Source organism: Mycotypha africana (genome assembly GCF_025528875.1).
Source record: "Mycotypha africana strain NRRL 2978 chromosome Unknown BDF20scaffold_6, whole genome shotgun sequence".
Classification (NCBI taxonomy): Eukaryota; Fungi; Mucoromycota; class Mucoromycetes; order Mucorales; family Mycotyphaceae; genus Mycotypha; species Mycotypha africana.
Window position 1 is genome coordinate 1,112,645 of NW_026515730.1, and position 22,484 is coordinate 1,135,128.

At 38.9% G+C, this 22,484-nt stretch overlaps 12 protein-coding genes across 12 annotated transcripts; 5 read left to right on the forward strand and 7 right to left on the reverse strand.

The window, feature by feature from the left end:
- Positions 1–63: 63 nt before the first annotated feature.
- BDF20DRAFT_906460 (Ssl1-like-domain-containing protein) lies at positions 64–1,608 on the forward strand (the record flags this gene model as incomplete). Its single annotated transcript, XM_053083276.1, has 5 exons — positions 64–260; positions 345–859; positions 926–1,082; positions 1,155–1,328; positions 1,407–1,608. The coding sequence occupies 5 exons, from the start codon at positions 64–66 to the stop codon at positions 1,606–1,608; spliced, it is 1,245 nt and encodes a 414-aa protein (XP_052935693.1).
- Positions 1,609–1,914: 306 nt separating this feature from the next.
- BDF20DRAFT_792940 (uncharacterized protein) lies at positions 1,915–2,469 on the forward strand (the record flags this gene model as incomplete). The annotated part of the gene is made up of 1 exon (XM_053076222.1): positions 1,915–2,469. A coding segment is annotated over one exon (555 nt), but the record flags the coding sequence as incomplete, so codon positions are not given.
- A 1,817-nt stretch (positions 2,470–4,286) lies between these two features.
- BDF20DRAFT_988376 (uncharacterized protein) lies at positions 4,287–4,902 on the reverse strand (the record flags this gene model as incomplete). The annotated part of the gene is made up of 2 exons (XM_053085270.1): positions 4,287–4,510; positions 4,597–4,902. A coding segment is annotated over one exon (279 nt), but the record flags the coding sequence as incomplete, so codon positions are not given.
- A 1,858-nt stretch (positions 4,903–6,760) lies between these two features.
- On the forward strand, positions 6,761–9,094 carry BDF20DRAFT_874646 (asparagine synthase). Its single transcript, XM_053081278.1, has 2 exons — positions 6,761–6,916; positions 6,999–9,094. The coding sequence occupies exons 1-2, from the start codon at positions 6,775–6,777 to the stop codon at positions 8,873–8,875; spliced, it is 2,019 nt and encodes a 672-aa protein (XP_052935696.1). The 5' UTR covers positions 6,761–6,774; the 3' UTR covers positions 8,876–9,094.
- Positions 9,095–10,776: 1,682 nt separating this feature from the next.
- Positions 10,777–11,421, forward strand: BDF20DRAFT_566289 (RING/U-box; the record flags this gene model as incomplete). The annotated part of the gene is made up of 1 exon (XM_053075759.1): positions 10,777–11,421. A coding segment is annotated over one exon (266 nt), but the record flags the coding sequence as incomplete, so codon positions are not given.
- Positions 11,389–12,444, reverse strand: BDF20DRAFT_874650 (ribosomal protein L5 domain-containing protein). Its single transcript, XM_053081279.1, has 2 exons — positions 12,374–12,444; positions 11,389–11,973 (listed from the first exon to the last, which is right to left on the reverse strand). Exons 1-2 carry the CDS (start codon positions 12,374–12,376, stop codon positions 11,458–11,460), a joined length of 519 nt encoding a protein of 172 aa, XP_052935698.1. The 5' UTR covers positions 12,377–12,444; the 3' UTR covers positions 11,389–11,457.
- Positions 12,445–12,789: 345 nt separating this feature from the next.
- BDF20DRAFT_942075 (40S ribosomal protein S8) lies at positions 12,790–14,010 on the reverse strand (the record flags this gene model as incomplete). The annotated part of the gene is made up of 5 exons (XM_053084804.1): positions 12,790–12,804; positions 12,914–13,117; positions 13,207–13,516; positions 13,841–13,913; positions 14,007–14,010. 5 exons carry the CDS (start codon positions 14,008–14,010, stop codon positions 12,790–12,792), a joined length of 606 nt encoding a protein of 201 aa, XP_052935699.1.
- A 785-nt stretch (positions 14,011–14,795) lies between these two features.
- BDF20DRAFT_566162 (SPX domain-containing protein) lies at positions 14,796–16,430 on the reverse strand. The gene is made up of 7 exons (XM_053075758.1): positions 16,056–16,430; positions 15,670–15,944; positions 15,578–15,600; positions 15,433–15,481; positions 15,196–15,347; positions 14,979–15,002; positions 14,796–14,860 (listed from the first exon to the last, which is right to left on the reverse strand). The coding sequence occupies exons 1-6, from the start codon at positions 16,249–16,251 to the stop codon at positions 14,996–14,998; spliced, it is 702 nt and encodes a 233-aa protein (XP_052935700.1). The 5' UTR covers positions 16,252–16,430; the 3' UTR covers positions 14,796–14,860; positions 14,979–14,995.
- A 192-nt stretch (positions 16,431–16,622) lies between these two features.
- Positions 16,623–17,505, reverse strand: BDF20DRAFT_874663 (uncharacterized protein). The gene is made up of 2 exons (XM_053081280.1): positions 17,090–17,505; positions 16,623–16,997 (listed from the first exon to the last, which is right to left on the reverse strand). Exons 1-2 carry the CDS (start codon positions 17,299–17,301, stop codon positions 16,907–16,909), a joined length of 303 nt encoding a protein of 100 aa, XP_052935701.1. The 5' UTR covers positions 17,302–17,505; the 3' UTR covers positions 16,623–16,906.
- Positions 17,506–17,661: 156 nt separating this feature from the next.
- BDF20DRAFT_874668 (uncharacterized protein) lies at positions 17,662–20,063 on the forward strand. The gene is made up of 2 exons (XM_053081281.1): positions 17,662–18,483; positions 18,721–20,063. Exons 1-2 carry the CDS (start codon positions 17,920–17,922, stop codon positions 19,696–19,698), a joined length of 1,542 nt encoding a protein of 513 aa, XP_052935702.1. The 5' UTR covers positions 17,662–17,919; the 3' UTR covers positions 19,699–20,063.
- A 267-nt stretch (positions 20,064–20,330) lies between these two features.
- BDF20DRAFT_874671 (uncharacterized protein) lies at positions 20,331–20,614 on the reverse strand. Its single transcript, XM_053081282.1, has one exon. It carries the CDS (start codon positions 20,571–20,573, stop codon positions 20,400–20,402), a length of 174 nt encoding a protein of 57 aa, XP_052935703.1. The 5' UTR covers positions 20,574–20,614; the 3' UTR covers positions 20,331–20,399.
- BDF20DRAFT_874673 (uncharacterized protein) lies at positions 20,512–21,628 on the reverse strand. The gene has a single exon (XM_053081283.1). The coding sequence runs from the start codon at positions 21,319–21,321 to the stop codon at positions 20,848–20,850; it is 474 nt and encodes a 157-aa protein (XP_052935704.1). The 5' UTR covers positions 21,322–21,628; the 3' UTR covers positions 20,512–20,847.
- Between the last annotated feature and the right edge of the window lie 856 nt (positions 21,629–22,484).

Below are 22,484 nucleotides of genomic sequence, written 5' to 3' on the forward strand. Positions count from 1 at the left end.
TGCTGCATTATCATGTAGACGAACTATACATTTTGTATACCACCAGATATTAAAAGTATCAATATGAGCAATAAACCACTTGATGAGGAATATATCGATATTGACGACACCTATGGAGGAGCTCATGATGAGGAGCCTGGCAATGGGGGTTATGCTTGGGAAGAAGAATATAAAAGAAGTTGGGATGTTCTTCAAGAAGATGCAGAAGGTAGATTAAGTAGTGTAGTTTCACAGCTACAGCAGCAAAGAAAAAGACGAAGGTTGACAATCACTATATATTTATAAAAATCTTATTCATTGTTGGATTCCCTTATTGACGCGAAAACTCTACTCTCTTCTAATAGACTACTTAAAGATACTGCTATTGTTCAGCGTGGGATTATTCGACATCTTTTCTTAATCATCGATCTTTCAGAAGCCATGACTGAAAAGGACTTACGTCCAAGCCGAGTAGAGCTTAGCTTAACCTATGCACAACAGTTTGTTACAGAATACTTTGACCAAAATCCAATATCCCAGCTTGGAATTATTGTTACGCGAGACGGTATAGCAGAAAAACTGACAGAGTTAAGTGGTAACCCCACTGATCACATTAGAGCTTTGAAATCAAAAAAGAACACAGAAACAAGTGGAGAGCCATCATTACAGAATGCACTACAACTAGCGAGAGCGAGTATGAAGGGTGTTCCTAGTCATGGAACCAAAGAGGTATTAGTGATTTTCGGCTCGTTAACAACATGTGATCCTGGGAAGATAAGAGATACAATCGAGTTGTTGAAGCAGGACTTGGTGAGAGTTAGTATAGTAGGACTAGCAGCAGAAGTTCAAATATGTCGAGTTATATGTGAAGCAACAAAAGGTAATATTAAAGTAGTATTGGATGATGTATGATATATATTTTAATTCTTTCTTAATCTTTTCATAGGTACATACGCTGTCGTCTTGAATGAAGGGCATTATAAAGAGTTATTGTTCGAAAGAGTCCCACCGCCGCCTATCCTTCCACACAAAAATACATCGAATTTAGTCACTATGGGATTTCCAAGGAGGTTGATTGAGGATCATGCTACGTACTGCGTGTGGTAAGCAGGATGGATAAATTATCTTAAATTGACAAGAGAGATTGCATGGTTAAAAGGATCAATTTATCACAGTCATCAAAAATTGACAGTGGGCGGCTATATCTGTCCGCGATGCAAATCAAAGATATGTGAATTACCCAGTGATTGCGATATCTGTGGTTTAACACTTGTATCATCACCACATCTAGCAAGATCATACCATCACTTATTTCCAGTCGATAATTTTATTGAAGTTAAAGCTAACACGTAAGTGTAGGAATGAAAAAAGGTAGCCAATTGTAAATTAGACACTTATTTGTTTACTTTTTTTTTTTTTTTAATTAGTGAGAAACGAACGAATTGCTTTTCCTGTTTAGCGCACTTTGATAGTTTAGAAGCGTTGGGCATATATTCTTGTCCTCAATGCGCAGAAGAGTTCTGCGCTGATTGTGATATATTTGTTCATGAAGTTTTACATAATTGTCCTGGTTGCTGGAGCATTGGTAAAAAACTAACAGCGGCGGAACAGCAAGAACAGCAGCAATAATCAGTTTCTCCTTGTCTCACGGATAATTCCGTGGGCATAAAATGGCTTATTCATATTGGATTAAAAGGGGTATTTCATTGAGCTTGTCTCTGTCCGAAACGTAGCGTATCCGTCAATTGATTAAGAAAATGAAATATTATGTAACCCTTGTACATAAAACCACCACATAAATATGGGAACAAATCGAGCAATTTTTATGTTTCTTTCTGGTTTTTTTTTCTCCTTATTATTTGTTTTTTTCATTACTGTTTCAAAGATTCGATAACACTACAGATACCAAAGCCAAAGTTCATGATGCTCAATGACATACCCTCAGAAATCGTTTTTAGAATAATTTTATATTTATCCTGCAACGACATATCAAATCTACGATTAACCTCAGGAAGAATGCGTTTTCATTGTGATCAACCGTATTTATGGAGGTCTATATACTTAAGGCCATCCTCGCCGCCGTTAAAGGAAAAGAATTATACTGAAGGCCATGCGACAGTGTTATGGAAATTGACAGATCTGAAAAAAATAATTGACGTGCATCTAGAGCATATAAAATCAATCCAAATTTGGGGAGTGAGGGACAATATTGTTCACTATTTGCTATCATCATGCCCTAATTTGCATCACCTGACCATATGCGGCTGGGCCACACTTTCAGACCACTGCTTGAAAGTTTTACCCTCACAAACACCACTCAAGCTTAGAACTCTGAAGTTAATAGGTACCTCCGAACAAATGAATTTTGTTTCGGTGGACGCTTCTGCGCTGGGGAAATTACTGGTTCAAACGCCCGATATGACAGACCTTGTATTTGGTTGTAAAATGCATATCCATGCAGATATACTACTGAATGAATTGGAGCAAAGCATAACAACCCAGGAGCAGCAGCAAAAGAACCAACAGTTTCAACGTGGATATGATCTGAGATATCTAATTTTGGCGGCTCAATCGACTTGGTTGCATGATCATGTGGTGCGTCTCATCAAGATATTTCCAAGGATTCAAAAAATCTACTTGCTCTCTAAACTGGTATACGACGATATAAGTTGCTTTTTTACAGAAGGCGATTACAGTAATAAACTAGAAACTTGGCTTATAGAACAATCATTAATAAATGGATACACTTTCCTGAAATTTGATCAAAGCAAATCCATACCTCTAATTGCAACAGACAATATGGTAATTTATGATACATCACCCTTATATAATTCTGCGTAACGCATTCATCGTTTCCTTACTTCAAATACCCTTAATTTTAAGCCATAGATAATATAACCAACTTTATTGATTCAACCCTTACGGTAATTTTACTGTCTATTTATAAATAAAATTAAAATGAACTGCTACAGCTATGAATCCGTTTGATAAAGCAGCCCATCAATAATTATAATCACTTTTGCGCAATAGAGGAGCGCGATTATACAATTACATAATCGTTGCTGCTGATAGTGTAAATATAATAAATGTGTCTACTACAAGCAATGCAAAGTACTTTGCATTGATCAATCACAATCTGCTTTTTTCGATCACAAGGAACATTATTAAAAAACACATACAGCTTACTGTTCTATTTTACTATTTATTTTTCATAATACTCTTTTAATTCTATTTCTCCATCTTGTGCTTCTATTATATTTAGACAATAAATAGGTATAATTTATTCGAGTAGCTTTTTCGAAGACTTGCATTTTTCTATGATATTTCTATACCTTTTATGCGAATTATATCACATCCTCAATATAAAGCATCACAATTGCACTTGCGTATTAACTGCACATGTCATTTTACACTGTTTATACAATTCCATATGAATAAGCATTACTGGTTAAGAATTCAAGCAACGTTTCTCCCTTTTTAGCCGAACATTTTACTCTTCGTCGAACGCTCTTTCTTTCTGTTTCTCAGTGTAAAATGTCATAATAATCAATTTTACACTTCGTCTTGATAACCATTTTGTGACATCTCGCGCTGTTATCTAAAAACTGAAGCTACAAAAGGACTTGAGTATCGCCTTTTCCACCTCCCTGTTGAGCATTACTTCTCAGACACATCTTCAATTTTAAATAGCTTCCAGCAGAATCTCTTCTCTTTCTTCTTCTGAAATAACAACTAAATCTGCCCCTAATCCCTGACGTATGCCTTTCAAAAAAATGATCAAAAGTCAGCTCAAATCCTCCTCCTTCAAGGGCAAAAGCTCTAGGGGTTTCTTTCAAGGCCCAAATAAGTGTATTGCGACAACGTATCTTCAAATACGATAATGGAATATAGGTCTAAAGACTTAATCCATAAGGATTCTGTCGTAGCCTGATTTAAATACAGTACCGGCTACCCGTCCGTTATTGAGGTTTTCTTAAAGTTGGCTATTATCAATTTTGAACAATAATAATTGATCGTTTCAGATGCGTTCTCAAATGAGTTAGAGCTAATATCCACATACAAATCTCTTAGAGGAAACTGTGGAACTGTTTTTACAAACTTTTCTATGACCGTTCCTTTTCTTTAGGGAGAATATACTTATTTTGAGCGTCTTCAATTTAAGAGAAGGGTTCAGTAGCAACTCAACAAACATATCGCAATCCACAGCGCTGTCTATTAACTCCAAATAAGTCAAATTTGTCAGACTTTCATTCAATACATTCAGAGTATCCTTAATTACAAACCTTTTTTCATTGTTGTTGATAAAGGCCAAAACGACTAGCTTTTCAATCGTTGCAGGATTGTTGGGTTGTAACAGATTCAATAAACCATCGACATCTTTATGTTGCAGGGACAATCTGCGTAATTTACTCCCGTTGCTGTTTCTTATGCTCAACGCGTTGAAAAAAGAACAGGGTTTACTTCAGGATTCACAAGCTTAGTCATTATTCATAAAGCTAATGATGCTGCCTGGCTTAAGTCTGACGGTACGCTATGAAGCGTCATATGTAAAGATTATTCAAATTTTGGAGAAACGTACATTACATCGATTGAATCGTTTCCTGTACATAAGCTTACTGTCATTTTCCTCAGACTATAGTCTCATTAATCATCAACTAAGTCAAATGCTGAGCGATCAGTTTCTGTATCAAATGCAAAACTATCAGATAATACTAAGCTAGTAAGCTTGAGTAGCTTTGGTAGCTTGAGTAGCTTTGGTAGCTTGAGTAGCTTTGGTAGCTTGAGTAACTTGAGTAGCTTGAGTAGCTTGAGTAACTTGAGTAGCTTGAGTAGCTTGAGTAGCTTGAGTAGCTTTGGTAGCTTGAGTAGCTTGAGTAGCTTGAGTAGCTTGAGTAGCTTCGGTAGCTTCGGTAGCTTGAGTAGCTTTTTGTATTTGTTACGGGTTTACTGTTTGTTTGAATGAGTTGAAGAAGGCCACTATAGATATGAGATCAGCTGAAGTTAATGCTATCATAGCTACATACCTCAATGTGATAGTGCAATGATGCCTAGTTCAAGTAGTAGCAGGAGAATTATTACCCAAGCTAGTGAAGCTACCGAAGCTATGGAAGCTACTCAAACTACCCAAAATACTCAAGCTTCCCTTCTTTTTTTCAAAGAAAGCGTGATACCTCTTTTTGTATTCTATTACGGGGTGGAGCAAGCTTGCCTCTGCTGTCATTTTGACGAGCCGATCGTGAGCTTTTATCCAGTTGCCGGTGATGCAATAAGCTATCCAAATTCATAAAAATAGAAAGATGAAAGGTGTGGAACGGCTGCTCTGTCTCTTGAACAATATTTCGTGGAGATCCAAGACAGAACCATACCATCGTCGGGGATCTACTACAAATAGAAAAAAATACACCGCACCGCCACCATCTGGATTTCCAACAACAATAACACTAGCAGCAGAGGTCAGTCGCCTGTATTCATTTGATGTGTATATAATACAGTAAATAAAGTGAATCTGATTATTCGTTCTTCAAATTTCGAATCGTTTAAGTATGTAATGACAATATGTAGACACAAATAATATGAACAGCTATAATTGAAATGGTCTCTTGATTTATACGTTTGTAATGGCGCGTTTCATCGAGAATTGCGATTCACTCAGTAATCTTATAAATCAAGCAAAGGAGATATTATTATGTGTAATTTTTGTTGCTTAAACGGCAGATAATCGCCTTGTTCAGTACTTTGATTTCTATTATTCCAGCAACTGATAAGAATGAAATGCAAGTTGATGAGAGTACAACCTCTGGCATTAAAATTGATACCATAGTCGTTTAGTAAATTACCGTTCACTTCCCAATGAGGTCCTTCCAAAAATAGATACCAATATTCTGTAGCCAGATTATACCGACATATTTTCGATGACTAAAATGAAATACTGTGACTGAATATGGGGTAATTATGTAAACTGTTGAGAACTGCCAATTTATCATTGCACTGGTAAACGGATTCCCTCTTCAATCTCATTGATAGGTATAAAGCGGAAAACATTTACCCATTTCCATCTGTGCGTTATTCATCAGAATAACATTTAGCTAAACTTTCTCTGATCAGCCACCTTTATGGTTAAATAACATTTCCCTGAAAAGGACCCCTACTCTATCGCTTGCTAAATTGAGATTCATACTCATTTGATTGTAAACATAGCTGCTGTTGACGAAGAAATCCTGTAATACTAAGCATGAGAATGAGGACATCATAATATCACAGATTGCGTGTGATACCATATTTGAATTTGCAGATCAAAAAGCCAGCGACTCACTGTTAATGGTACAGCCATTTTTTCGCTTGGTGTAACGTTATGTGATCTACCCAATTACATAACATGGACCCAAATCGCAGATGCATTGGCTTGAATTATTTTTCCGGAATTGTGAATTTTGTCAAATAATTTCCGCTGAGTTTCACCACATCATGTAAATTACTGAACATGGCATCGTAGGCCATGAAAGCATTAGTACATAGAGTTGAGTTAGAAGCCCATTTGAGCTGATGAACTATTGTCAGCAGGCTATCTGATAAATCTGATTTGAGACGGCAAGATCCTACTTACGACGTTGGCGCAGCAATCTTCATGTAGTTCGACTAGGCGTAGCAAATTTGCTTATCAAAGTGCATTCTGAACCTGAATCTTATACTTAACAATTCGAAAAGAGCTGAATCAGAACAGTTTAGCTATATAAGGAACGCTAATTTCTCTCTCTTTTTTGTTTTTTTCCAAAACCTTTTTGTTGTATAAACATCATGTGTGGATTCTGCTGTTACTTCAATTTCGATACATCTGATAACGTCTACCCCAATCTTGACCTTGATACAGCTCTGGAATATATTCACCACCGTGGTCCTGACTCTCGAGGCAAATATGTTTCTCCCGATGGTCGTTGTGGTACGTTGCTCGTTTCAGTAATTTATCTATTTCGGGAAAAGAGATTTAACAATATTAAGCGTTATTCGGGTTTATAATATAGCTTTAGGCCACGTTCGTCTTTCTATTCTTGACTTAGCTGGTGGTCAACAACCTTTAAGCAATCCCTCCGGTAAAATTCAGTCGGTTGTTAACGGTGAACTTTATGATTTTGAACGTATTAGAGGAGAACTGGAAGGACAGGGACATTTCTTCAAAACAAAGAGTGACAGTGAAATTGCTCTCCATTTATATGAAGAATACGGATTATCCTTCCTCGATCATCTTCGTGGCGAATTTGCTGCTGTCATCTATGATACTGAAAGAAACCATATTATTGCCGCACGTGATCGTTATGGCATCAAGCCTCTCTATTACACCGTCTCCCAAGGCACTCTTTTGATAGCAAGTGAAATCAAATCTTTCATTCCTCTGGGTTGGAAGCCTGAGTGGGATGTCGATTCTGTTTTGAACAATGGAACTTTCTTTGACAACAGAACTTGCTTCAAGGGAGTTTACAAAGTGCCCCCTGCTCATTATCTCTTAGCTACTGGATCTGGTTCTATGGAAATCCGCCCCTACTGGGATGCTGACTATCCGGATAAAAACGTTGAAGATCCTCGTTCTGTGGACGAAATGGTTCAAGGCGTCCGTGACCGCTTAGTTGAAGCTGTTCGACATAGATTAAGAGCTGATGTTCCTATTGGTGTCTATCTCAGTGGTGGTATTGACAGCTCATGTATTGCTGGTATTGCTTCAAAATTGCTCAAGGAAAATAACCCTGATGCTAGAATGAGAGCTTTCTCTATTTCATTTGCTGGCAGTGAAAAGTATGATGAAGGTGAAATTGCCGAAAGAACTGCCAAATTCTGCGATGTTGATTTCCACAAACTCAGCCTTACTGAAGACGATCTTTTGTCCAGCTTTGAAGAGTCTGTATGGCACGTCGAACAACCTCAATTTAACTTGAACAGCGTTGGTAAATTCTTATTGTCTGAATTTGCACGTGATCAAGGTTATAAGGTGGTGTTGACCGGTGAAGGCTCTGATGAGCATTTTGCTGGTTATTCATTCTTCCACGGCGATTATCTTCTCGAACCTGATCATTCTTCACCTCATGGTTTTGGTACTCTTTCTGAAGCTGACCGTGAAATCAGACTCAGCACATTCGGTAAGAACGCTGAATTCGCCAAATATTCGGAAAACCTTATCAACATGGAGAAGACTGAAAAACTGGATAAGACCCGTAAAATGGTCAACAATATCAAGACACACATGCTTGTGGGTACTGCGCTGAGTATGCCGTCCGAATTTTATCACCAAGCCGCTATCACTGAATGCGGTCAACCCAATGCTCCTCTCGCTATGGCTGAAGCTGTGAGCGGTGTTGCTCGTGCCAAGGCTAACAGCAAGTGGCACCCTCTTCATACTGCACTTTACTTGGAAGGCCGTACCTTCCTCGGTAATTATCTTTGCAATAACCTTGGTGATCGTTGTGAGATGGCCCACTCCATTGAAGCTCGTACTCCCTTCATGGATCATGTTCTTTGTGAGTATGTCAACGGCCTCCCACCTTCTCTCAAGATTAAGGCTGAGGAAGACGGTACATTGAATGAGAAGTGGGTTCTCAAAGAAGCTGTCAAGCCTTTCATCACAGAAGAACTCTACAAGCGTACCAAGCATCCCTATATCGCTCCTTCATCAAAGGGTCAAAACCCTAAGACTGTTGAATTGGTCAACAGGCTTATCAGTAGGGAAAAGATTGATCGTCTTGGTTGGGCTGATACTGAAAAGATTTTGGAATTCAAGGATACGTTCTTGAAGACCAACGATGCTGGTTTATTCAAGGATATTTTGTTCATCATGTCTTTTGTCATTCTCTCTGAACGTTTCAATGTTGCCACTTGGGAAGCTCCTTTAACTGTTGCTGCAGCTCGTTAAATCCTCCTATGTCCATCCCCCTATACATATCTCAATCTTCTCTTTTGCATTTAGATTCACTACTCTTGCTAATTTATTGCATTTTCCACCTTTTTTTTGTAACTATATATATATATATTATTGTTTCTTCTTGAAGAATAAACATTACCATGTAAATATTACTTACCTTTATAAAATAAACATTTAAAAGATAAGTTACCAAACTCTAATTACTTTAACTACGTTTAGAGTCCAGATTACTGTTCGTTGAAATGAATTCGCACAAACTACGGGCATCCATTTGAATTTTTCCGTGTTTTCATTGATAATGTAACTGTAAATGAAAGAATCAATGCATGCGTTCAGGAAGGGAATGGGTTACCATAAACAGATGATTATGTGAGTAATTCATAGAACTCTGACCTCATGCATATCTTTTACAGGCCCACTAGTTAATTTCTTCAAGTCGATATGAGATTTATTTCATAATTGCTTCTGATAATCCGTTTCCAAGCCTTTTACAGAGTACTATAAGATAAGCCGACATGGCGATATTCGCAGCATACAGGATTGTATTACGAGAGTAAGCAAAAAAAGTATACAAAAAACCAGCTATTCTACCGGTGGGATTCACTAAAGTTTACTGTGGGGAAGATCTACATCAAGCGGTTGTGCATTCAATATTGCCTAACTTTCAAAAGCTTTTGTTTCTTGTTTTTCCGGCTAGGTATGGCAGCGCTATGTAAAACGATTTTATTTTATTTCTGTTGTTACATAGCTCTTTAGAATTGTCCCCTTTCAACATTTATAACTTTATAGAAGGTAATAGTAGCATATCATTTCGTCAATAGGTAGCATTTGATTTAAGAGAGAAAGCTCTGCCATTCTCAGCATGGAATTAGATTTTTCTGGACCTGACACCTTGACTTTCAGGCTCAGTATGTTCTTTCTGAATATCTCAATACCGTTAAAGTTGTGTTAAAAGATGTGGGAGTAGTTGGTGAGGTTTGTATCTTCAGCAGAACCTGCCAGAATGACCGTGCTGTCAATGGGGTTGACTTCATTGTATAAATATCTCTTATAGCAGGAATCAGTTGGGAATTTGAAAACATGAACGTGTTAAGCGATATGCGACAATGCTCCCTTTTGCTATAATTGTAGCTTCCAATGAGCCTTTGTCGTACCGAGTACTCAATACAGGTGGTATTTTTTAAAAACTACTCTTCAATTGTGGAGCCGAGCCTTCTTCAGCTGCTAGATGACAGAGAGCCAGGATAATGCGGTCTGATGATTTGGCTCTTCCATTCAAAGCCATATACATTCCGTGGCTCATTGCGTAATTGAATATGCAAATGATTCCTTCTACTTTGTTCGGATCAGAAACGTAAGCAGGTGATAGTCTGAAGAAACAAAGATGGATTTCTTAACGAAGCTGCCAAAGCCTTAAACTACTGAAAATCTCCCAAAGCTACCAAGCATTATTTATTACACCCTTCTCCTTCTCTAAAGAAAAACAGAGTATTAAACTAGTCGAATCTATCAACACTCCATCTCAATAAAAGAAAGGTTTGATGTAACTGGCTAATACGGTAGTTAAAAAATATCACATTTGCTTTGTCGTCAGTTATATTCTACTTGAGAAAAAACTATTACAGTGTAGCAACTCAGGTGAGGATATCTGAAGCTGGATCTGCTCACGCTTACTAAAAAAATGTACTATTTACCAGTAACATTGAAAAGCTTCCTGTTGCTCAAGAACGCACGAACATAATTAAATCAGGTATCGGCTCTATAAGTTTTCGGTGTCACGGTTAAAAATTGGGAGGGACTTTAGAAAGTCCTACTTTCGTACCAGTTTTCAGTAGCACTTACGGAAGTAACGATCTCTCGTTCCTTTTTTTTTTTTTTTTTTTTTTTTTAACCAATGAAGGTTCAATTTACATCTTGTACCTTAGCCTCAGAATGGTGTTGGGCCGTTAAAGACTCAAACGATGTCTGCGGCATCTGTCAAGTTACGTTTGATGTTGCTTGTCCAGCGTGTAAAATGCCCGGTGACGAATGTCCTGTCATTTGGGGTGTCTGTACTCACGTCTTCCATTTACACTGCATAATGAAATGGCATGAAAGTTCGACCAACGGCGAAACTTGTCCTCTCGATAGATCACCTTGGAGAACACTGGCTGCTTAGTTGAAGCTTTATTGGAAAAAAAAAACAAACTATCCATCCTATTCCATCATCTTTCCCATTGGACGGATTTCACTCACTCAATGACAAAAAAAGCAAATGGGACATACTCTCAGTTGTAATTTCTTATGATCCCTCTACATCCTATTCCCACCTCGTTCAATTTACATTACACCATAACTTTTACAAACAGATAGACAATGGCTCTCCCAATGAGTCAATGAAATAAATAAAGTCCGTCAATGGACATTTTCAATAAAGATCGATCGTCTTCAAAAGAGGGTGTTTATTGCGTATCAAAAAGCTAAATTTAGTTCTTGTAGGAGATGACACCATCGAAACGTTGCTTGAACCATTCTTGAGCTTCTTCCTATATACGTATGAATGTCGAGTGGATATAGAGCGTTAGTACACTACTTTATGTAACGTCATAACGCAAGAATAAATTCAACATTACCTTGGTGATACGGTGGTTAGTACCAACCTTGGCCTTACAGTGCTTTCTACGGGAGACACGATAACCAGGGCGACCCATGACAACATAGTAATCCATACCATAAATACCGATAGAGGGATCGTACTTGATACCCAAATCGATGTGTTCGTCAATACCGAAACCAAAGTTACCGGTTTCAGAGAAGTTACGAGCCTTGAGTTCGTATTCCTTGACCTTCAAACCACGTTCGAGGATTTCTTCGGCCTTGGGGCCACGAACGGTGACGTGAACGGCGATCTTTTCGTTACGACGAATGGAGAAAGTACGAACAGTGTAACGGGCCTTGGAGTAGACAGGAGTTTGACCGGTCAATTGTTCAAGAACCTTGGCGGCACGGGTAAGTCTATCACCAGATTCACCGACACAAATGTTGAGAACCAACTTCTCAATCTTGAGGTTGCGCATGGGGTTCTTGGTGACCTTCTGTTCTTCGGCGCTCTATGAGAATAATGCGTTGAGTGAGGGTTAATAAGCTGGCTTTTCCTATTGATATTTTTATTATTTTTTTCAGCAGTTCAAAAACTTTAAGCAAAAAAAGTTGCTGTGTGTGTACAATAGGAATGAAAGTGCTTGCACTGACGAGTTAAAGTGGTTTCGAATGCTGGAATGTTGCTGTTTTCGATGGGACTCTGGAGTTTGCTTTTTTGTTGGTTTTTGTAATGTCATTTTGATGTTGGCCCCCCAATGGAGTTGACTGATATACATAGGTTGTACCGATTCATCGATGTCTTGCTATTTTCATCCATTGTCCATCATCCATCTAGCATTTCTAGATTCCTATTCTATACAAGCAGCAACGTATTGCCCTCGTTTAACAACTGCCTTGTGATCATCCTACCATTGTTGGACTATATCGAAGCTAAAAGAGGGAGAATTATGACTCGTAACTGACAGTTTCGAGATATGCTCTTGCAATTACATCCGACATTTGACATTATCCTTGACATGAAACTCCGGCCCGGAATTCTAAGTAGTGGCATAAAAACGTCTCACGGTTATCCACGTTTCTATTAAAAAAAAAAAGGGCTGCAGATGTGAGGAAAAAAATGAACGTAGAAAGAAGCCCCCACCCTATGATCCATTGAGTGAAGCATGCAGTTAATGACAATATACAATCAACATGTTTTTATATGTAATTTCTGTTATTTCTTGTATTCAACATAAACTCGAAATGGAAATTAAAAGGGGAAGGGAGAGAAAAACCCATAAGAAAGAAATGGAGATTTTTATTGAATAATGAAATAATTAAGAAACTTAATGCTTCTTGCTCTATAGAAGATGAAATGTAAAGGATGTTTTTAAAGAGAAAAAGAAAAGAGTCAGAAAACATGTTTCTTTTCAACATACACACATAAAAAATGATAAAAGATGTGCTTACCTTAATCTTACGAAGGTAGAATTCGAGTTCCTTACCTTCGAGGATGTAACCATCACAACGACCAGATTGACCAGGACGAGAAGCGATAACAGCATAAAGACGACCAGCATTGAATTGATCGTTCAAGAGAGGATCAATGGCAGCAGAGGCAGCACGAGCTTCGAGCTTCTTTTGAACAGCCTTGGACTTCTTTTCAGCAGTTTCCTAAATAATTTCAATTGTGTGAATACAAAAAAAACTCATCCACGAACACGGGTGATTTTGCTTTCAAAGAAGGAAAGAGAGATACTTACAGCTTCAGTAGCCTTGTTCTTACCGAGAGTCTTGGCATAGTGAGATTCGTACCATTGACGGAAAGGAGTGGCATCAATTTGGATGACGGCACCCTTGACGAGAGTGTTGGTACGGACCAATTCGTTATTGGAAGCGTTGTAAACAACAGTCAAGACACGAGTCTTACGAGAGATACCTTCAGAACCCCAAGAGAAGTTACCGGATTCAAGACGGAGAGCACGACGCTTGTAGTTACCACCACGGACACGAACAAGGTGAATACGCTTGGCACCCAACTTGGTGTTGGCGGATTGACGACCCAATTCGAACCTTTACAATGGAGAAAAAAAAATGGGTTAGACCATCCGACATGAATTCACTTTCCAATGTAGGTTGACAGATAGAAAGCGCAAGATCGGCTGAGAAAAAGAGCGACAAACAAGACTGCTTTCTATGAAAAAGATAATGGATCGGTTTGATGATGAATAAAAATGGATGCTCATGGTGTTTTGTACGTTGTAGGAGGTTGTTTGACAACAAGGCGCTTGGGTGGTTTCCATTCCATTTTCTCTTTTTCCTTCCTATGCTCGCAACTTGTTTGACGTTCTCAGCTGATCAGGCATTTCCCAAAATGTAGGTAGTCTATCTACTCACTTTCTCTTCTTTCTGTATTGTGCACGTCTAGCACCGGAGGCGCTGCGCTTGTGGCGTGAATCACGACTGATACCTAATGTTCCATGATAAAAGATTAGGTTTCCGTTTTGGATGGATAGATGACGCTAATGGATGTAATGTAATAGACTGTATAGATGATCTTTACCCATGGTGTATTTAGAGAAGGAACTCTTTTGCTTTTGCTGTTGGATTCCATTTTTGTTTGCTTTGCCTTGGGAGGTAAAAAATTAGATAGCACTCCGCATCCTCTTCGCTTCCTGAGGAATTCCGGTGGCTTGTTGCCTCCGAAATAGACAAGCGTCCGAAGCGGAATGCTCCGATTTTCCCCCTTACTTTTGTTCCCGTCCACTACAAAACACCTAAACACACCATACACCATCGGGGAGATCAAAGTATAAAAATTTATATAAAAATACATCATGGAAGAGTGCAATACATACAGGATGAAGAAAAAAAAAAAAGAAAAAAGCATTAGGATATAATACAATGACCTATTCATTACATTTAGGAAAGAATAAATTACGGGGAAGGAGAGAAAGGGAATGGGATCGATGTTTTACATTATATTACATGAAGTATGAGTGGAGGAGTGGTTATTGACAGTACGACTTTGACGTACAAGAGTATTAGGATGACTCGTACTGATATCATAAATCAAGGTACGACGGGTAGATAAGGATCGTCGGTTGGCTATAGGCTGTTGTTGTTGTTGTTGTTGTTGTTGTTGTTGTCGTTGATGTTGTGGCTGATACTGCTGCTGCTTTGCCAATGAAGCTTGTTCTCGCATGTTTTCGTTGCGCTTCTCTTTGATTTCTTTGGGAAAATAAAGGAGCATGAAATTTTGTAGTGCTTCATCAAGGTTATTCGCATCCGCATTACCAACAGCAAATTCGTATCTGCAGACGGGGCAGTCATACAAGCGTTTTCTGTGAGCTTTAATGAGACAGCGTACACAGAATATATGTCCACAGCTTAACCGAATGGGCCTCCAAGCAATAGCTACAAGAACAGAAAAGCAAAGGGTCAATATCACAAAAAAGAAAGAGAAATAGCCATGATCCGGTCCATGGGATGGTCGAGTGGCGAAGAAAAAAAGAAAGGAGAGGGGTCAACTTACAATAACAAACTGGACAATCATAGTCTTCAGGTTGAGGAACGAGGGTTATCAGTTTCGTTTGTATGGCGTTGTAAAGCGAACCCAAAACACCTTCGATAAAGACAGCATTATGTTTTGCAAACGCAGGAAATTCAGAGAGAGCGCTAGGAGGATGGATAGATGAGTGGATGTGGATCATTCTTTGCAGAATATCTCTTGTCAACATGTTATACTTTACCTTAAACCACTGCGCTTATCATGCTTTTTTAGAATCTTTCTCATGGCTGTTTGATTCAATGCTTGGAAATGTTTAAAGTGCACGAGCTGCGCATTGATAGCGAGGAATTGGGTTAATGCCATTTTAGAGCTTTTGGAGCTCAGTCTCTTTGTCTATGATAGATCGGTAGTGAGTTGACTTTAACGAACATGCAAGATCCAAAGACAGGAAACCCCCCCCCCAAAAAAAACAACATACCATGCTCATCCTTGATAACTCTGCAGTAAACCATTCGAGTTGTTGTTGACTACGTTTATAAGATTGCGTGGTATATTGGCCATTGGTTTCATTTTTGAAAATGGCAGCTTCCGTATACAAACTAAAGATTTCTCGCCAGACATACAAGTCTTTCTTTTGCGGAGAGGCCTAGAATTCATGGGGTGAGTTAGTATACAACGTCAAGTGAACCATGAACACATGCTTTTTCCCATTTACCGCTATGGTTAACTGTCCCTCTAACTTATCGACATCGCCACCAAACCTTTCTTTTTCTTTCTCGTGGAGGGCGGCGGCATGCGATAACTCGTGCAAAAGCAGATGAAAGAACTCCGAGTCTCTGACCAGTTCAATCTTGATGGATAAGGGTTCTGTTGTTAACTTTTGAGTGATCGGTATCAATTTCTTCAAAACAGCAGGTTTATCGTCGGTGGTGATAACAGCAGGATCTTCAATCGTTATTCTGATATAAGGATGTGGGTCCTTCGCATCGCCTGATTCAGCATAGGGGGGTCAAGGGAGGTTTTTTTTTGATTATTATTACAGAGTTTCAACTGTGGTGTCATCCAACACATTATTCTTTTTTTTATATCCTATCATTTTACCATCAAAAATATAATCAAGACGCATGGCCTCTTCTGTGTCCAATGTATTTAGCCATTCAGAGGAGAGGCCTCTTTGTTCAAGCTCATCCACAATCAGTCGAATGGATTTCTTTAATATTTTGTAATGGATAAGATGCGGTCTCCAGTTTTCAGGGAGATCAAAAGACGCTGTCTCCATCTGCTTTCCAAACTTCATAGTAAGCACACGCACGCACAAAAAAAAGGAATAGTTTCTTTCTTAAAGATAAAAACGTTTCTTATTGTTCATGTAAGACAAGGGAAAAAAAACAAAACAAAAAAGACAGAATTGACGTCTATCGTTGATTCTTTCGTTTTTCGATTGCACGATAAATTAAAAAAAAAAAAAGGTACACTGTTTGTAGCCAAAAGACGGGAAAAAAAAAGAAAATCAGCGTATCACGAAAATAGAGCATTCATATATATGTATTTTTAACGCTCGACGACCAATGAAACCAAGGAGGATAACACAGCTGTCCAATCATCATCTTGTAGGAAACTCTCGTGAGGTCGACACATTGAGTAGGATGATGAAATGTTTCACCTTGATTTTTTTTTTTTTTTTTTGTTGGTCATGAATGTGGGTTAACTCGTGTATTGAATTCAACAGTTTGTCATAGAGAAGTCTTTTTGAATTTTAAGGTGTGGGTATACACATACCATTTATTTCTAGAAATGAGAAAAAAGACCCTTACAAAAAGGATACATCATGGTAGAGGGAGATGGATAAATTCATATCCGTCACTGTCGGCATTTTAAAAAAGTAGTGTCGTGTTCTTCTCTCTCGCATAGAATTCGAATGAGGGAAAAAGGACATCAGCAGCAACAATGGCTCAAGACTGCTTCTGTCTGCGGCTGTTACTGTTACTATTTCTAATATATTCCTTTCCTGGCGTAGTGCTACGAGAGGAATTTCTTCGCTCCCTAAACGAAGCGCAGAAAAATAAAAATTCTGTTTCAGGAACGGGCATCCAACGACAAACAAAAAAAAAAAGCCTCACACAACTCGTTCTTACTGTTGCGAAAGATAATACTGTGCTTTCGCTTTTTCTTTAATGTCGAAAAGCTTGGGATCCTCTGAAAACAGCTCTATCAATTTCTCATCGTTATGAATGACATGATCCAGATAATGTATGGCTTGGATGGTGTTGGGATCAAGGTTCCTAACATTAGAATAGAAATGAGGCCAGGCATGGACGTAAAAAAAAAAATTCAAGAAGCCCCCCATGATTGAGAAAGTGTTAACAGCAATGACGAAAAATTGCAGTCGCTTTTCATCAGGTTTTCTTTGTCTTTACATTTCTTTTCTTTGTTCATTAAGAGAACTTGGAGAACTCTAGACGTAGCAAAAAATGCAGGTTTTTGTTTATTGTGACTTTTCACGCGGGAAGCGATTCGTCGGGCAAAAAAAAAAAAAAAAAAAAAAAAAAAAGTAAATCGAAAAAAGGTGTAATTTTTTTTTTTTCGACAAACAAATCTGTGACCTTTTGGAATGCACTCCAAATACACGCAAGACATACACGCAAGACACACACACACACACACACACACACACGCACACGCACATAACACTGTATTCCACACGAATAAAAAAAAAAAAAAGAGCTTTTCTCTCTCTTCTTTCTTTTTCTTTTTTCCTGTTTCTTTTCTTTTCTTTTTCTAAATATAGCTCCTTTTTTTTTTGTTTTTTTCTCTTTTGTACGATTTGACGACTGTAAAGGCTTTATGATAGTGAAGGGTAGAAGAAAGTATGGCAGTACGTTTTTTTAATTTTTTCTTTATTCTTGCATCTCCTAAAAAGACACATGCATACGACTTTTTTTTTTCTTGTACTGATCAATAAGCTATGAACCCAGGTGGGAGGAAAGAGAAAAGTAGCACAACGCACCATGGCCACTTGTCAAGTCGGGACGTGACCATTGTACAACCATTGGAATCAAGCTGCGAATCAAAACACAAAGTTTGTTCAACAAACACAGAGCAAGTAGCATGTCCATCTTATGGTTGTTCTTTCACTCCTCTATTGATGCAGCAAAGCAGCACAACAACAGCGACTGTCGATGCTACTAGAGCAGCAGAGATAAACAGCAGCCATCCTCCACGGCGGATAGCACTCATTGCTGGACTCACTTGTGGCTGCGTCGTATTGACGCTTTTATTGGCCACGATAGCAGGCGTTGTGATTTACAGACGGCGAAAAGTAAAAAAGATACTTCAACAACAAGCCCAGGACGAGAAAGAAGCGTATATACCAGAGCATCCACCCATCATTATCTCAAAAATTGAACATGTATTACCACCTCCATTGCCACCGCCGCCCGCACCACCTGCACCACCACCACCACCAGCAGCAGCTCAAAAACTATCCACCACCCTTCCCAAGAGTCAGTTCAATGGCTATTGTCATCAGGTAATCAAAGAGCGCCCAAACAAAAAAAAAAGGGGGGGGGATAATGTGTGTGCGCATAGGTGTGTATTTTCAACATGTTATCTTCTTCTTTGCTGTTCTACATAATAATCCCGGGGGGGGGTGTTGGTGGACACGGTGGAAGAGCGGACAGGGAGGACGGTGAGGTAGGAAAGTTTTTAATGGACGTTGGTCTAACGTTTTCAATGGGGTTTTTTTTTTTTTTTTTCGTTTGTCTAGACTCTGAAAGATACGGATGACTTTTACCACCATCCTCAATCCCCTTTCGTCATCGGCGCACAGTCGCTTCAGATTCCGCATTTGGACACTCCCGATCCGTCGTCAGACGAAACCTATGCTTCGTTTTTATTACGTCGATCACTTCATCTTCAGCCAGTAACATTCATGGAAACAAGCTCGTATCTGAGTCGGGCCTCTTCCGTCAAAGTCAGTAACAAATACGATCATCATTACCCTTCGGATACCCACCATGATACCCTTCTCTGTCATCACGCCAAGGCCCCCTCCATGGCCAGTCGGGAAAAAAAGAGAGCGGTTCCCCAACGCACGGCCGTCGGCTCCTCTCGTGGGGTGGATCCAGAGCAGAAGCATCACCGCTCCCCGCAGGCAACCGAGGCTTTGGACATACAAGACAACAAAGACGAGGATGCCTCAGAATGGATCCTACGGCGAGCCGTTTCCGTTCGCAAAAACAACTCTACGCATTCGCATGCTAGTTCGATCACGCGTGTTGGAAGTGTGACTTCCCAAGAGGCCACGAAAAGACTTTGGGTCTGTGCTCAACCCACGTTCGTCCGTGTGGAAAGCACGTCCCGAAAAAGGACCCTTCGCACTGTCACTACCACCCCCCAGGATCAGAGCCCCCCATCACCCTTTCATGTCACGTTACATGACCCCCCGCCATCGAAGCCAGCCGCGGCCACGATGAGGGGGATGGGTCCAGAAGGAGTAGCAGCCGTGGTCACAAAGGAAGAAGACGAGAGGCAGGGTAGTGACATCCACTTTTATGTTTGCCCGACGTCGGAGGACAACGACAAAGTAGACGATTTTGTCAGTGAACGTATCGAGTACAACGAAGACGCCCTTTCCTGCCATGATGACAACTCGTCTACCTCGACGCTGGCGGACGGAGAAATTACAGTGTATTGGGAACAACAGCCGGCGATGCCTCCGGCCGTCCATCCGTCATTTATTTAATTTGTATGCAATTCATTCCATCTTGACTGTTTTCTCACCATTGAGATATACCCTCCCTTTTTCCTCCTTGAAACAAATACAATAAAAGAAACTATACCCAATCCTTTGAAAGTGGGCTGTCTGTCCATGTGTCATGACACGCTTCTTCAAGATCCGTCGTCCATCGAAAAATAAAATAAAACAAAAATACCAAGCCCTGAAGCAGGGGTTCAAAATTGTCATCATCGCCTGTAAGTCCATCCCATTTTATTACGAGAAAGAAGATCGTTGACCACAAAAAAAAAGTGAAAAATAGGGTATTCGGCGGGGATTGAATGAATACGATCCATCTGCTAGTTCTTTAAAAAAAAAAAAAAAAAAAAAAAAATAGAACCAACAGTTCAAATTAAAAAAAAAAAGGAAACTATACACAAAAAACAATAAAGTAATTACAAAGAGAGGGGGGGGAAAAAAAAACAAATATATAAAACAAAAAGAAAAAAAGAAAGGGTATCCAAAACGATGTATATAATTCGATAATTACGAAATAAAAGAAGAAATAATTAGTTGAATAAAGGGAAAGGGGGGAAAAAAAAAGGGAGAAAATCAACCTTTTTTTACTTCTTTTTTTTTCTTTTTTTTTTTTTTTTTTTTTTTTTTTCTTTTTTTTTTTTCTTCCTTGCATACATGTCATGTTTCTTGTCTACATGTAATGTTTCTTTTTAAGAATGAATCCTCAACAAAGAGCGAAGATCACGTTGAATTTCAGAAAGAGCCATGTTTGTTTGTTCGAGTTCAAAAGCCGTAATGACTTTGTGTTGTTGTTGTTGTTGTTGTGGTTGAGGAGACATGGAAGGATAAGGGTAAGGGCAAGGTGGTGGTTGATGTCGGAACATATGAGGAGGAGGAGGAGGAGGAGGATGGACAAAGACAGAGGGAGAAGGGGAATCATTCAACGGAGTGGGAACAACAGAGGCATTAGGGTGCGTAGGAGAACCACGAGGTGACTTGCCACTACCAAAAGTGGGAGGAAGAGGAATGACACTGGGTGCCGGTGCATTACTAAATGTCGGACCAGCATAAACTTGATCTCCCAAACTATGACACATTTAACCACAACCGTCAGTCAAAGGGAAGCTAATTTCTGCAATATTCATTCATTCATTTTCCTTACCTTTTCATGGATTTCTGATAATGAGAATGCTTTACAGGAGGCGTCATGGTAGTTGAGGATGGAGTCGTTTTAGTAACAAGATGAGTAGGAATCGCAGGAGGAGGAGGAGGAGTCAAAGGTCCTTCTTCCTCTTCCGATGAGGAAGAAGAGGTATTATCTTCGGAAACAGCAGCGGTATTCTGATGACGAGCATTCTTCTTTTTATGCTGACGACGGTTGTTGTTCTTTGGAATGTTTTCAGCTTGTTGTTGTTCTTGCTGTGGATGGCGATGATTGTTCTTTTTCTTTTGATACGCTTGCTGACGATGAAAATTGTTGTTATTTTTTGCTACAGTAGGAACAGGCTTGCTGTTGCTATTGCTGTTGCTGTTGTTGAAATAATGCTTATTACTGTTGTTGTTATTCAACTTGGGAAAAGACCTATTGTTATTGTTATTGAGCTTTTTTACAGATGCAGTGCGAGTAGACATTGTTAAAAAGAGGTTGGTTCGAGATATTGCTGTTGTTGTTTGTTATAGTAAGTAAAGGGAAAAAAATTTTTTTTCAACACTAAAAATGGTTTTTTTTTTTTGGTTTTTTTTTTAAATGAAAGAGGTTTGTTGAAGGATATATGATATAGTTTCGATGAAGGATGTGGTTGTTTTTTTTTAGTTTTTTTTTTATTTTTGTAAGAAGGGTCGTTTTTTTTTGGTTTTTTTTTTTGGTTTTTTTGTTATATGAAAAATCTTGTTTATATATTCTTTAAATGGCTCTTTTTTTTTTCGAAAAGAAAGAAATTTTGAATAATGAAAAAGATGGGAAGAAGGAAAAAAAAAAAAAAATATAAATCGAATTTGGATAAAATTCCCAACCCTAAAATTTATAGTTCCCTCGTTGCTCATTCGTTAACGCTTCCTTTTTTTAAAGTTCCGATTGTTCAGTCGAGTGTATTCAGACATAAAAGGATTTCATTTGAGATTATTGTTATTTAATATTTAGATGTTGCAAATTCAAGGTTTTAGACCATTAAAATAAGAAGCAAATGGTGACACATGAGCCGTTGAACATAGCAGCGGATAAGCCCATGATAAGTATATTCTGTACCCAACGACATGGTTCAATCTACTCATATGTACACCTGAACTACACATGATTGACTCTATTCTTGCTTATTTTTATCAAGAGCCATTCTGTTAAAAGTGGGATAGAGAAATGTCAAGTATCACGACATGGTTAAAGTTTCCAACCCTTGCCTGTTCTTTCAAATCCCAAACTGAATATTCAGAATTGACGTCGAACAATAAAATTCCTATTACAAAGCATTTATTTCAGTCTTTCCGTGACAGTTGTTTACACGTCTTCTGATGTTGAGCAATAGTGCCCCTCGGTAGAGCAGTTTCTGTAATACTTTAGCTTATTGGGATTACTTGAACAATGTACATGAGCCTTGCCTCAGGTTCGTCTCTTGTTGATCCTGGAGACACCCTACTCACCTTCTTCCTTTTTAAACACAGGTATTGCATTAAAAATCCAAAAGGTGTGGAGTCCAGTTGCACTTTATTTGGATCTAGATGTATGTCGCGATCATTCGTCCTAACCATGGTCCACTTCGATCCACCTCCCTCCCTCACCCAACGATTGCTTTGAAAAACTC